The sequence below is a fragment of the Canis lupus genome, chromosome 14, assembly GCF_048164855.1.
Source record: "Canis lupus baileyi chromosome 14, mCanLup2.hap1, whole genome shotgun sequence".
NCBI lineage: Eukaryota > Metazoa > Chordata > Mammalia > Carnivora > Canidae > Canis > Canis lupus.
In genome coordinates, this window is record NC_132851.1 from 14,325,743 (window position 1) to 14,340,056 (window position 14,314).

Consider the following 14,314-nt stretch of genomic DNA (forward strand, 5'->3'; position numbering starts at 1 on the left):
AACTAGAAGAACAGGCTATAAGTTAACGAAACAATTCCATATGCATTATACGTAATGTGTTATATTTAACATAACACATTATGTTAAATGTGTGAAGATCGAAAATAAAGCAAGAAAACAAAGAGAAGGAAAAATACAAAAGGAGGGAATGAGGTGAACTTGATAAAATTGTCCCTTGAGTCAAAGAGACTTGTGTTTAAATCTTAGATCCTACATATACTAGCTGTGTTACCATGAGGAAGACAGTTGTATTTCCTCTGTAAGATACCATTTCTTCAAATATGATACAGAAAAAACAAACAAACAAACAAACAAACAAATATGATACAGAAAGGCTAACAGTATTTAAGTGAGAGAATTTGTGTAAAGTACTTAGTACAAATCCTAATGACTGGTAAATACTCAATGATAGATATTATTCTTTATGAGTAAAAATAATAACAATTTGATTGGAAAGAAAAAGAATGGAAAGTTTTGTTTGGTTTAGGTGGGCTTGCCAAAAACTGTTGCTAAGGCTTTGGTTTGGAAATTCAGTTCAGGCACTTTACATTTTCTTCATATGTAATTTAATTCATTTCACATTCTTATTTAGGTCCTTGTACAGAGATGCTAAAAAATAGTGTCTTCAAATGGCAATCAATTAAATCAAAATTTATTAAATATATTTAAAATATTTATTATTTGAATTTAACTTCTCTGGTACATATAGGAAATTATTAAATTGAATGGAAAATTCCATCTATATGTGGTAGAAATAACTGTTCAGCAGTGAGGTCTGCTAGTAGTCAGTAAGTCAATTAAATACTTTGATGCCTCAGTTTCCTGATCTACAGGTTCAAGTCTATATAATACAATCTCTTCCAGATCGAAAATTATATGGTTCTTTCAATAATGTGTTTGAATTGACTTCCACTGCAAATTAACGAGAAGAAATCTGAGTCAGTGGTTGTAATTCAGTTTGACCACCACATATAAGCATTATCAATATGTTAGAGTCTTTAATTGTAGAAGTTTAGCCTATTTTGATTTCCATTGAAACCTCTCTCTGTGCTCCTCTTTCAGGGATATTTTTGGCTTTGTTTTTGGTTCGGATTGCTACTGGGCTGTTGGCACTTTTTGCCTATCAAGTGAATCAACTATTACCAATTCTCAGCTTTTAATTTAATAGTGATTCATCATTTAAAAGCTAATGCTCGGGGATCCCTGGGTGGCGCAGTGGTTTGGCGCCTGCCTTTGGCCCAGGGCGCGATCCTGGAGACCCGGGATTGAATCCCATGTCGGGCTCCCGGTGCATGGAGCCTGCTTCTCCCTCTGCTTGTGTCTCTGCCTCTCTCTCTCTCACTGTGTGCCTATCATAAATAAATAAAAATTAAAAAATAAATAAATAAAAAATAAAAGCTAATGCTCAAAATACCTTATTTAACACAATATTTCCCCTTGGAGAGCTGACATAAGGAAAGAAACTTTCTTTATATTTTTGATATGTTATTTGCAACCAATCTGTCTTGAATTAGGTGATATTTAACTTGATTTAGAATTTCTAAGGAAAAATGAAGACAATCCAATTAAATGCAATTTTCAGTCTCAAAAACTGAAATATGTTTATTTATCTTTAGCAAAATTGGAAAACATCTTAAATAAAAGACTTAGGTATTTATCCATGACTAAATTAAATTGTTATTTTGTGAAAAAATATGTTATTTAGCAGATTTTCTTTACTCTGAGTTACTCATTATTTCAGTCTTTTTGATAATTGTATGTTAAATGCATACTATATTCCAGAAACTTGTGCCATGTTATCTACAAAATTATAAGCCCTCTCTGCAAACATTTTAAGATGTAGGGAAATTATAAGTTATGTATACTAATAGTTAAAATGTAAATGAGACATTTCATCAGTCAACAAGCAATTACTTAGCCACTCATATATTCGGTTCTGTGGTTCTATGTTCCACTCTACAAAGTTAGAGAAATAAATAGACCTGGTTACTACTGTCCTATGAAGTTTACTGTTTAGCAGTGTAAGTCATTGCCATTGGGGGAAAAAAAAAGTTAAACATAATGGAGATATCCCTTTCAGTTAAAAGGGATATGAAGAAGAAATGTCTTGGGAAGGCTTAACCAAATGTGTCATTTGAACTGATGATTAAAAGATCCTGGAATACAGTTATAAAGGCTCAAATGAAGTAGTGTTTTATGGAAACAGTAAAGCATATTTGTTAATTGTTAGATTTTTCACTATCACAAAAAATTGGCACATTTTCAAAGTAAGCAAAAGAATTTCTTTCCTTCAACATGGAGAAATCAAGGAGAATTTATTCTCCATTTGAAACAACCAGAAAAAAGCAAGCAAGCAAGCAAGCAAGAGAGAAAGAAAGAAAGACCAGGTTCCATCGGGCATTAAAGCACAGAAGCACAGTGATCCTTGAGAGACAAAACAAATGAGGTGAGTCCTACAATTGCCCCATCTTACTGTGGTAAGAGAATTTCCAGGCTTTGGCATGGGAGGAGAATCCCATGTGGAGCCTGGCTGACTCCCTGAGTTGAAGAGATGGATCTACAAGTCAGAAGACAACAAAATGGATAGAGTTTGAGACAGAGTACCAGAGAGAACATGTACAGAAAAAAAAAAGAGAGAGAGAGAGATCTAGAGAGAGGTCCTTGAGTATTCATCAAAATACTGATCAGTTTGTGAGGACCTGCCCAAAGTCAGGTAAAGAATTACCAAAAGATTGATGTAACAATATCTGGGGCTGACATAGGGCCAGGAATATTTTTACCGACTCCAATCAACAACTGGCAAGTGTTCTGCTATTATAGATGTGCCTAATATGTTCTATTCAGTGCTTATTTCAATAGTCTCCTAGTTACAGCCTTCACCTTTTAAAAGACACAATACACATGAGGCACCTCAATAGCCTGGTCATTGCACACAATCTTTGCAGGCCAGATAGTAACTACGAGTGACTTTCTCCAGCTACGCAGATATGATGTGACATGACTTTGATGGCATCCTCCTCTGGGGTGATTCATTTAGCCAGTCATTCAGATACAAGTACTCACAAAAGAGTTAAATGATTAAAAGTAGGGAAATGGGTCACTGGCCCACACACAGCGTAAGGATTGTCTTTTCAGTTGGTTTCTGGTCAACATCACATCAGCCAAGGGCTGCTCCACCACTGACACTGAAGAACAACTATTGACCTTTGCAACTTCATAATGTTAAAAGAAAAACAAAAACAAAAAAACCCCGACAAAAGCCAATACCTTTTTGAGTCCTGGAGCAATGTGTTCCTCATTTACAAATTTTAAAAACCAAGTCAGTTATTGATATGTGTTAGATTGACAAAATAAAATTGTTTTCTTGGATATTTGATCTTGATTACAGCTGATAATTCATCTCCATTCTTTAAAAAAACTGTTAAATTACATTTAACAGCACTGACTTTCTGTGGCTCCTCTTTCCTCTGCCAATGGAGTACCTTGGTAAGTCAACTGATTCTTAAAGTCACTCATGTGCCTTCTAACTATAATACAACTACCACCTTTTAATTTGAAAGACGATATCAATCTTCACAATCTCACATGATTTGATTAAGTTTGCAAAACATACATACAAATTTATATATTCAAATATTTTCTCACATAACTGGTGATAGTTTAAAACAATGAGAAGAAACTTACTTGTACAGTTAGGCAAAGTTCCAGACCATGTTCCATTGGCTGTGCACTGTCTAACTGAAGGTCCAGAAAGGATATATCCTTCCATACAGGAATAAATAACTGAACTGGAAAACGTTGTGCCATCAATCCGAAAGACTTTTCCATTGGCTGTCGTTCCTGGGTTTCCACACTGTACAGCTATAAATAAAACAAGATGGGTAAGAGTGTATATATATGTATAAGAGTGTATATATAAGAGTGTTTCTTAAGTATATAAAATATATATATATATTAAAGTTCCTTTCACAAAAACAAATGACTAAAGGGTGGCTTCAAATTATCCAAAGGAGCTATAAAATCTAAAATAAGCATTGGATTATCTTTTATAAGTAGCTGAAATTCAAGATGAATTTGTGTTAATTCTATTAGATTAATTAGTGGGATGCAAATCATCCAACAGCTATTCTTTTAAGACTTTTGTTAGTAGTAACTTTGGTCATGTTGTGCCCAAGATTGCAAATCCGAGAAACCACCAAGGAGCTGACACTGATGCAAACGCATGAGGGTTTATTTGCAAGCTGGAGCTTGGGTCCAAGTATACCCCACACAATGGAGCAGGGACTTGGACCCCGAGGCTAAGAGGCGTAGCAGCTTTATAGGGGCCAGTGGCCAATGGGATTATAACATATGCAGAAAGTTGCACAGTCATGTCGGTCCACACATCCACACGCAGGTGGCCAATTGAATTACATTTTTCCCTATAGTATCCATTTGGGCTGGCCTATTACTTTGGTCAGAATTGGCGCTCAGTTTTGGCAGGCACAAGGCGGGGTTACATTGTTATGAGCCGATTTCTGGTAAGGGTGTGCCCAGCGGCTTGACTAGGGTGGGGCAGCGCCTTAAGCAATAAGCAGGTCATGTGGGGGTCTTACAGGAGGTGGTGGGTGCAGCACAAAATGTAGTTAGTCCTGCTCTGCTTGTCCAGGGGCAGGGGATTTTTGTTAAATTTCCTGGGTCCCACAGTCAAAACTTCACAAAGCCATTACTTGAGTATTGTCTTTGGGTACTATGAAATCTTCCAAAGAAGGATCTTAAGAAGGTCTGCCTAAAAAGCAACTCATGCAAAACTGTAGCAGATGTAACAACAAGATGCAACAGAGATTCTTCTAAGAGGATAGATATAAAATAAGCAATTTAAGTATTATAAACATTCCATGTATATTTTTATTTACATAAGCATATAACTGATTTGCACTGAAACTTTATTATCTCTATTTCTGGGCCAAGATGTCCAAAAAATAAACTGAATAAAAATAAAGTAATCAAATTCTATGAATGTTTTGCACTAAGTTTGCAACACAGTCTAAACATGAGTCACAAACACAAATGCCTTATATGATTAATTATCCTGTATTATGTTTAACTATTTGCCATTAATTCTGTAAGTGAATTTTTAAGATACTTAAGAGCAAGTCTGTATCAAATGTAACACTAAATTTGGTATAATATAAGAAGGTATTTTAGTATTTTATAGAATTTAAGGTTATCTTTATGAACATGTAATGTACTTACAATTTCAAAAGTATTATCTATATCACTTTCTTTTTTTCTTTAATCTTTTATTTATTTATGATAGTCACAGAGAGAGAGAGAGAGAGAGAGGCAGAGACAAAGGCAGAGGGAGAAGCAGGCTCCATGCACTGGGAGCCCGACATGGGACTCGATCCCGGGTCTCCAGGATCGCACCCTGGGCCAAAGGCAGGCACCAAACCGCTGTGCCACTCAGGGATCCCTCTATATCACTTTCTGCATCTTATTCAATTTTCCCATTGATACTTTGTCATTCTTTTGTATATTTGTGTGTATGTGCATGTAGGAAGCTTACACATTTCATACATATACAGCAAAGTCAAACTCCAGGTAATATTTTCAGGAAACCATATGATATAATAAACATTTTTGTCTGTTGTCAAGAGTAATTACTCTCTTCTATATTTATTAGTACCTGCCTAAGATAACAATCTGGTCATATTTATTATGTATCATGACCCTTGACACAACACAAGAATGGTTTGAAAAGCATTAATAATATAGTTATTATAGTTATAGTTATATATATATATAGTTATAGTTAATATAGCTTATATAGACAAGTGTGTACATTGGTCTAATTTTTAAAAAGTTTTTATATAAATCCAATAAGCATGCAGTATAACATTAGTTTTGGGTGTGCAATTTAGTGATCACCACTTCCATTCAACACCCAGTGCTCATCAAAACAGGTGCTGTCCTTAATCCCCATCAACCCAACCCACCTCCCAACCTCCCCTCTGGTAATCATCAGTTTGTGCTCTAGAGTTAAGTCTGTTTCTTGGTTTTCCTCTCCCTTCCCCCACCATGATCATTTGTTTTGTTTCTTAAGTTCCAAATATAAGTGATATCAATGGTATTTTTAAGATAAATTTCTGGAAGTAGAATATTTGGATAATTTTTATTTTTGAAAAATATTTTTAATTTTTTGAAGTATATATAGACTTACCCAAGGTATAATATGCACTTGTATCTATAGTGTAAAAAAGTTTGCTTGTTTTCACACATCTTCTGCAACATCATGCACCATAATTTTAAAAATCCTTGTCAGTTTGCCAAAATGCTATATTCTTTAAATTTGTATTTTTCTATATATTAAATTATTTTAACACATTTATTTGATATTTTTATTTTCACATGTGTTTCATTCATCACACCCATACATTCTATGAAAGCTTTTACATTTTATTGTTACTAAAGTAATATAATATTATAAAAACTTTGGAATTGAGAATAAAAATACTACAAATTCCACCACTCTCTTCTTTTGTGTACTACCTTTTATACTTTGTCTCAAATAAATATAATTTTACATGATTTTACCAGAGTGCATAATTTTGAATCCTAATTTTGAACTAAGTTTTGCATGATTTACATTTTCTTATGGCCTTTATTCTATTACTTTATATTGACAATATTTTATTGATATAATGTAAATATACAGCTACTTATGTAATATTTTTCCTGTATTTTCAAAATCTTTGCAGTTGTTGCTAGTCATAATCAATTAAAAATATAAAATTGCATCATCTACAATTATGTATTTTCTTTAATACTTTTATTTTCCTTAGGGGATAAAATCCTTAAAAGTTAATAATTAAATCAAAGCTATATATATTATGAATAAATATGTATTTTTATTACCTAAATTATTAAAAATTACCCTAAAATATTATAACAATGAAAAAACCTCTAGAAATGTTTTAAAGTTCTAGTTTTGCTGCACATACAGCAGAATTTCATTTTAAAGCACATGAAAAAAGATGCTTTGACATTGAATATAATTTTCTGATTACTAGTTATGTAGAATTTTTTTCTATGCATTGCATTTTTTTTGGCTCTTCTATATTTTCTGTTCATTTCCTCTGTCCATTCGTCTACTAGAAACTGTTTTTCTAAATGATTTGTATGAGTTCCATCAATTAGAAAAATGTTAATTGTTATATTTGCTATAACTCCTGGTTCTTTATCTATAATGTGCATACTAACAAAACAAGGTCAGCATCACACATTTCATCTAAAACATTTTTTGCAGCTCAGCTGAACAAAGGAATGGCTTAGTATGACTCATGTCATGTACAATATAATTATACAGATTTTTCCTTTGGAAAGTAAGTTTGAGAAATATGCTTCTTCTTGTTTTTTGCTTAGCAATATTGTTTCTCAACTCATTTCCCTATAATAGCAACTAAGCTACAAGTTTCCTTTAATTAGGATTAAATTTGGCAAAGTTAAAAAAAAGATAACTATCTTTCCTAAAATATGGACATTAATTTCAAACATCATAAAAAGTATCTGAAATATGATCAGTCAAGAAACTGTCAAAAAAGTTATATTTGGAATTATTTCCTATTTGTAAAACCAATACATTTGGTATAACATCAAATAAATTTCATAAATACCTTTGCAAGTTTAGTTGATGCACTAAAATCACCTCAAAAATAACTATTTAAATTTAAGGATAGTTTTTCAGCAACATTTCATTTTCTAGTCAATTGGTAAAGATTTAATTATGTTACCTTTGAGCCAGTCAGAATGATTAACAATTTTACTCAAACACTGAAAATTTTAAGGATTCTAGCTGCTAACAACTGTACTCAATAAATAAAAATCTCATTTATATTTAGGCATTTTCTATATTTTTCTATTTCTACAAACCTGAAAACTGAAACAGATCTTGAGGTAATGTTAAGAACAATCTATTCCTTTTCCCTGATAGTGTCTCTAATGTGAAGAACTGTGATAAAAGGAAAAAAATAAACCCTTCTAACAAATATTTTTAACTTCTCTAATTGAGATATTTGTTATGATGTGAACAATGCTTGTGTATAAATAGCCCTTGAAATATTTTTTAAATAATTATTACCTATCATAGTTCTCTTATAGGATGATTTCAGTAAAACTGGAATACCACTGCCTTTTTTCCGTGGTTGCAAACAGGACGCATGAGTAGCAGTAATTTCATCTGTAGTAACCAACTGAATTTGGATACACATTAAATTCCAATGCTTTTAATATATTTATTTTCTGCTTAGATTACCTTTGCATTCTGGTTGCCTTCCAGTCCAACTGCCGTTGGCTAAACATGTTCGTTCTTCTGAGCCATGAAGGATATAACCAATATCACAAGCAAAACGTACAGAACTTTTGGTTCTGAAATCACTTTCCTGTCTAGAACCATGCCCAGGAGTACCTGGATCCCCACATGTACCAGTAGCATCACCTGAAATTCAGTACAGTTCAAGTTAATTTATTTCGTTAAACATTTCCTATGTTCATGATTTAGTCCAACATTCTTGTAGGTTTTTGTTTTCGTGCATGCTGTGTTTTAATATGACAGGTTGAATGGGTAAAATCATAATTGACATTTCCATCTGACTCCAGTTATTAAAAAAGCCTAAATGAAAAAGAAAACAGTTGCAGAGTATAGTTGCAGTCTCTTTCCATATCGGTGATATGGGGCCTATTAAACAGGTTAAGGACATTTCATTAGTATTTCCGAAGCCTGGCTAATAACTAAGTTAATGGAAAATTTACAAATGATGGTACTAGGAGCTCAAATGACAATGGATTTATGAAACTAACATTAAAAACTGAACTTGGTAATTTGCATGTTTCTTTCTCTGACTTTCCTAATTGCTGAAAATCTTTGTGTGTTAAATTAGAATTGTAATGTGCTGGAAAATGTAAATGCTACAATATAGTATTTCCTGTAGCCTAAAATGTCACCCCCTGATTTTCTCTACCAACGGCCATTGACCAAAGATAAATGAATTGTATCTTTTCCAATATGAAAACATAAAAATAAATTGTAAACAAAGATGAAAATTCTGGCTTAAGTTCTAATAAGGATTTTGTTCATGACTAGGTATTCATCTTTTAATTTTAGTATTAAGGATTTATTCAGTTCCTTTATCATGTCTTAAATAATTCTAATCACAGTTGCCACAGTATTATTGTATGTTGAGAGAGAGAGAGAAAGTTGAAGACATATACACTGAAAACACTATTTGTCTAGATGCCTTTTTTGACATGCCTGGTGTATTTGGAATCCTTTATACTTCCTCATTTTCATGTGATGTTATATTAATCACACAAAACTTTAAGATCACTATTTCACTTTTAAAGATCTCTGTGCATATTTTTTTGTAATTCAGTAGCAGTTTCCTAATACACTGGGATGTATGCATATAAGTTTATGTTTTAATGCATAGTTATCTGAATTAACTAGGAGTTACTCCAAGATAGAAGTTTTAATTCTCATTAAAATCGGTTTTATAGTCACATTAGAACTAATAGTTTTTTTTTTTTTAAAAAAACCTGTAGATTAAATTTGAAGTCCCAAGCAGTCACTTCACAAGGTTAACCACTAATTACCAGGAGATTCTGAAATAAGTAACCATTTCAAAACTTTTACTTCTATAGGGAAAACAATGTAAAACAACATCTAGTAAGTCATCACATGATCTCCACAGAGATAAAATAATATAAAAATGATGGGCAATATATGAATTAAAAACAGGCAGAAACATTAACACCAACAACTAGTCTATGGGTAAAAATGAATACAATAAATAGTATCAAATAGGGAGACAATACAGATATAAAACTTAATTGATATTTGTTAAGAAGAGCAATGGCTTAAACAGCTCAAAAGAAAAATTATTAAATACTCTGCAAGCAAATTTTTAATTTTAAATAGCCTCAATATTCATTTATTATAAGATAATTCTATTGGGGTTACAGAAACTCAGGAGTTATATATTGCCTATTAACAAAGAAAATTAAGATAGATAAGTATCTTTCATAAAACTTGGCTTAGTTTACTTTCAAACATTTCGGGCTTTATTTTAAAAGTATGCTATTAAGCAATGGACTATGTAGAAAGTTTAGTAGAACTGAACTGTAACCAAAACTCTTGCAACAACATTTTGCATCTGCTAAAATGGAACAGTTCATTTTAATGAACAAAAGCACTATATACACAGTAGCATCCTAAAACCAGTTAATTATTTATGTTTGCTACAATGCAGTTCAAAACATATACCTGTAATTTAACATCTATTAAAGGAGTATTAATTTATGTTCTAAATTTATATTGCCTTAAGTAGTATTCAAATACATGTATAAACTATGTTCCAGCTTCTTTCATGAGATTTTCAAAAATGTATTATTTTATCTCTTTTTATTGTTTTGTATATATATTCCTAATAATATTACTTAATAATATAACTTCCAACCCACATTGTCCAATTTTCCAAGAGGTACCTGAACAATGAGGTTGTGATCCACTCCAATGGCCATTTAATTGGCAAGTCCTTGATGACTGGCCTAGAAGGGTACGCTTTCCTGTGCAGGAATAGTGAACAGTGGACCCAAAGGTGTACTTCTCACCAGACAGGACTGCATTAGGAGGAACGCCAGGGTGTCCACAGTCAATCACTACAATACATAATTATTGAATATAAAATTTTTTTATATCTCCTATCGAACAACCTGCACCATGCTTTATAAAATAAATCAGAAGTAAATTATCTCTTCAAATATACCTAGCCTCCAGAAGTCAAAAGTCCATGTTAAAGCTGGCTTTTCAAAAACAAAATGGAAGTTACAGCTACATGAGCAATCCTGTTAACCCACTCACCATGTTTAGCAGGAACATGGTAAGTAAGCATCTATGAGTGAGTATAAGTCTATTATATGTGGGGGTGGTGAGTGTGTGTTTATATGCATATATGCATGGGTTTAAAGTGTGTATGTGCCTGGACAAGGATATGCAAGTTAAAGAGAGGAGTAAGGTGAATCATCTAGGTAAGGACCTACAATGCTGTATAGGATTCAAAATAAGCCCACACAGAAATTAAAAGGAAAGAATTCTGAAGGTAAAAGAGAGGCAATGAAGATAGATATGTGACACACAATCTAATAATGCAGTCTAGAATAATTCCATTCCCAGCCAGTAATGAATAAATCATGCTGTACAAAATAAATACTCAGTGGCTAGTTAACTAAAACACTACTAACCATAGCAGAATCAAATACTAGTGCATTGTAGAATTTTCTTTATAACCTAGAGGTAGCTTGGCAACTAACTGTGTACCGCCTTTTAGTTATAACTTGGAAAAATATTGAGTGCAATATGACTCCAGAGTTTTAAACACTACATAAGGGGATATAAACTTAATAAAACCCTTGAGTGCTTTGCAAACTGCCAGAGATACTATAGGAAACAGAGAAAGGCTAAAAGTATGAGAGCTAGGATAATCTGAAGAAGTTCACGTTTACATATCTTATGAAATATTTGTTTAACTTTAATGCTATAGCGACACCAAGTCAAGTGAATTAGTCAACTATTAGACCAGACTGTTTACAAAAAGAAGCGAAATACATTTTAAGTAAAAGATCAATTGAATTATTTGCTACCAAAGCTGAAATTTAATGAACACTACATGAAGTTTTGTTTCTTCATTAGTGCATGAACTATGTCACAATATTTTTTAAAAATCCCACACTGTAAATATAAGGTGCCTTTAATTAAAACATTATCATAAAATAATTTTATAATTTAGTACAACCAAAAATTACTTGCACAATGATTTCTTGACACACTACTCCTTCAATCTATAAAGTTCTTCTCTTTCTTTTCATGATTCATCAATTTTGAGACATAGCTATAGTTGAAACTTAATAACTAACTGAATATTTCAAAGTCAAGTTCATTTCTCTATGTTCTCACATAATTATTTCTGTTAAATTATTCCCTTACTACACATTCTAATTTTATGCATATCTGCTATAATTTACCTTATTATATTCTACAACCAACACATGACAAAATACACTCAAATAAATGTTCACAGACTCGAAAGATAATGTGTATCAACATTTACTCATTTGTATGTATATGTGTCTGTAATATGATAAATGTCTAAATCAGTAAGTTTTAAGTAACACATTTGTCTAAATCTTTAAGTATTCTAAAGCCCTGGTAGACGTTTAGATTAAGACTAATATTGTCTTCAATGAAATTTAAAATATTAATACAAAAGAAAATCTAAATGTAATTGCTTCTTATGGGATGGTAATATCATAGAATATAAAAGATGTTGCTTTTCCTAGTCTATCTACCTTACCAAAACTCAAAATCAAAGAAACACATGAATAGTAATAAAAATGGCATTTGGGCATTGCATTGGAAGAATATAGGGAACTATATTTTTAAAAATGAAACAATAAAATCAAAAGTTAAACTAAAGTAATACTTAAAAACAAGAGCTTTCTGATATATAGCTCTAGATAGTTTATCAGACAATAAATATCCATATTGCTTCCATAGCATTTTCTCAAGGAAGAATTCACATTATCTACTTACTGATACATTCTGGTAAGGGTTTGTCCCACTGTCCATTTGGTTGACATATTAAAACTGAAGATCCAAATAAGAAATATCCAGGATTGCAGTCATAGAATACCACAGTGCCGTAGGTGAAATTTCCATGTTCTATTTTACTTTCTCTTTTGGAATTGGCTGGAATTCCAGGATCAGAGCAGTTCACCACTAAACAAATGACAAATTTTGCAAGTTATGTTTGGAGTAATGAATATAGATGAACTTAGATTTCCATTAGAAATGGAGTTTCAAAGGTTAATTTAATCAAACAAACCAAAGATTCCAGGAATAAAATTAATTCACAGGCTAGATAATGAAGTGAGATCCATGTGGTTGAAACATAGAAAAAAGGAAAACCATTTGGCAAAATTTTTTGGATAGCAACTCCATAAGTATTCTATTAAGTACAGATGTAAAGAATGATACTTTAAGCTATAAACCATAAAAAATTTAGAAAAATTATAATTTGGTTGTACTTTATCAGACAGTGAACTATATCATACCTCTTTGCAAATGGAAAAACAATAAAAATTTCTTTAATCTGTTTCTATAGAAAAAAAAAAAAACAATAAATAAACTCCAAGTGTTGGCATCATAGTAATTCAGGACTCAATCTCTAAAAAATATGATGCCAAAGATAAGTTACATTAATTACAAAGCAAACCACAAGTAAAATTATCTTAATGACTTTTTATATGCAGCAATAAAATAGGTACAAGATAACAGAGCTAAGCAGTTAAAATAAAACTTGCTAACTCCTTACTGGACACATTGCCAGAGGCAAGGGGAAAAAAAAAGCATAAATGAACTTTTGGGATTTTATCAAGATAAAAATGTGCATACCAAAGCAAACAATCAACAAAACTAAAAGGCAACCTATTCAATGGGAGAAGATATTTGCAAATGACATATCTGATAAAGGGTTAGTATTCAAAATATATGAAGAATTTACCAACTCAACACCCAAAAAACAAATAATCCAGTTAGGAAATGGTCAGAAGACATGAATAGACACTTTTCCAAAGAAGATACACGGATGGCCAACAGACAATGACAAGATGCTTAACAACAAACAAGATGCTCAAACCCCAATGCTCATAGTAGCATTATTTTTTTTTAATATTTTTTATTTATTTATTCATGACAGACACAGAGACAGAGAGGCAGGGACATAGGCTGAGGGATAAGCAGGCTCCCTGCAAAGACCCTGATGTTGAACTCGATCCCAGATCCCGGGATCATGCCCTGGGCCAAAGGCAGAAGCACTCAACTGCTGTACCACCCAGGCATCCCTATAGTAGCATTGAAAACAAGAGCCAAACTATAGAGAGAGCCCAAATGTCCATCGACTGATGAATGGATAAAGAAGATGTGTATATATATATATATAATGGAATATTACTCAGCCATCGAGAAAATGAATTCTTGTCATTTGAAATAACGTGGACGGAGCTAAAGTATATTATGCTAAGTGAAATTAATCAGCCAGAGAAAGACAAATACCATATGATCTCATTCTATTGTGGGATTTAAGAAAGATGAATATATGGCTAGGGGAAAAAAGTATAGAGGGAAATAAGCCATAAGAGACTCTTAACAACAGAGAACAAACTGAGGGTTGATGGAGAAAGGGGGTGGGGGATGGGCTAGATGGGTGATGGGTATCAAAGA

At 32.4% G+C, this 14,314-nt stretch overlaps 1 protein-coding gene and 1 long non-coding RNA gene across 2 annotated transcripts in view; one reads left to right on the forward strand and one right to left on the reverse strand.

The window, feature by feature from the left end:
- The window catches only part of CSMD3 (CUB and Sushi multiple domains 3), a 1,168,727-nt gene that overhangs the window by 46,116 nt on the left and 1,108,297 nt on the right, over nt 1-14,314 (reverse strand). Inside the window, exons 56-59 of the mRNA XM_072774281.1 lie at nt 12,626-12,811; nt 10,522-10,695; nt 8,294-8,476; nt 3,685-3,861 (exon numbers count right to left, since the gene is read on the reverse strand). Of these exons, the coding sequence (XP_072630382.1) occupies nt 3,685-3,861; nt 8,294-8,476; nt 10,522-10,695; nt 12,626-12,811 (720 nt within the window). The remainder of the gene's footprint in view (nt 1-3,684; nt 3,862-8,293; nt 8,477-10,521; nt 10,696-12,625; nt 12,812-14,314) is intronic.
- Nucleotides 10,646-14,314, forward strand: part of LOC140603735 (uncharacterized) — a 39,899-nt gene continuing 36,230 nt past the window's right edge. Inside the window, exon 1 of the long non-coding RNA XR_012006724.1 lies at nt 10,646-10,916. This is a non-coding gene — a long non-coding RNA (uncharacterized lncRNA). The remainder of the gene's footprint in view (nt 10,917-14,314) is intronic.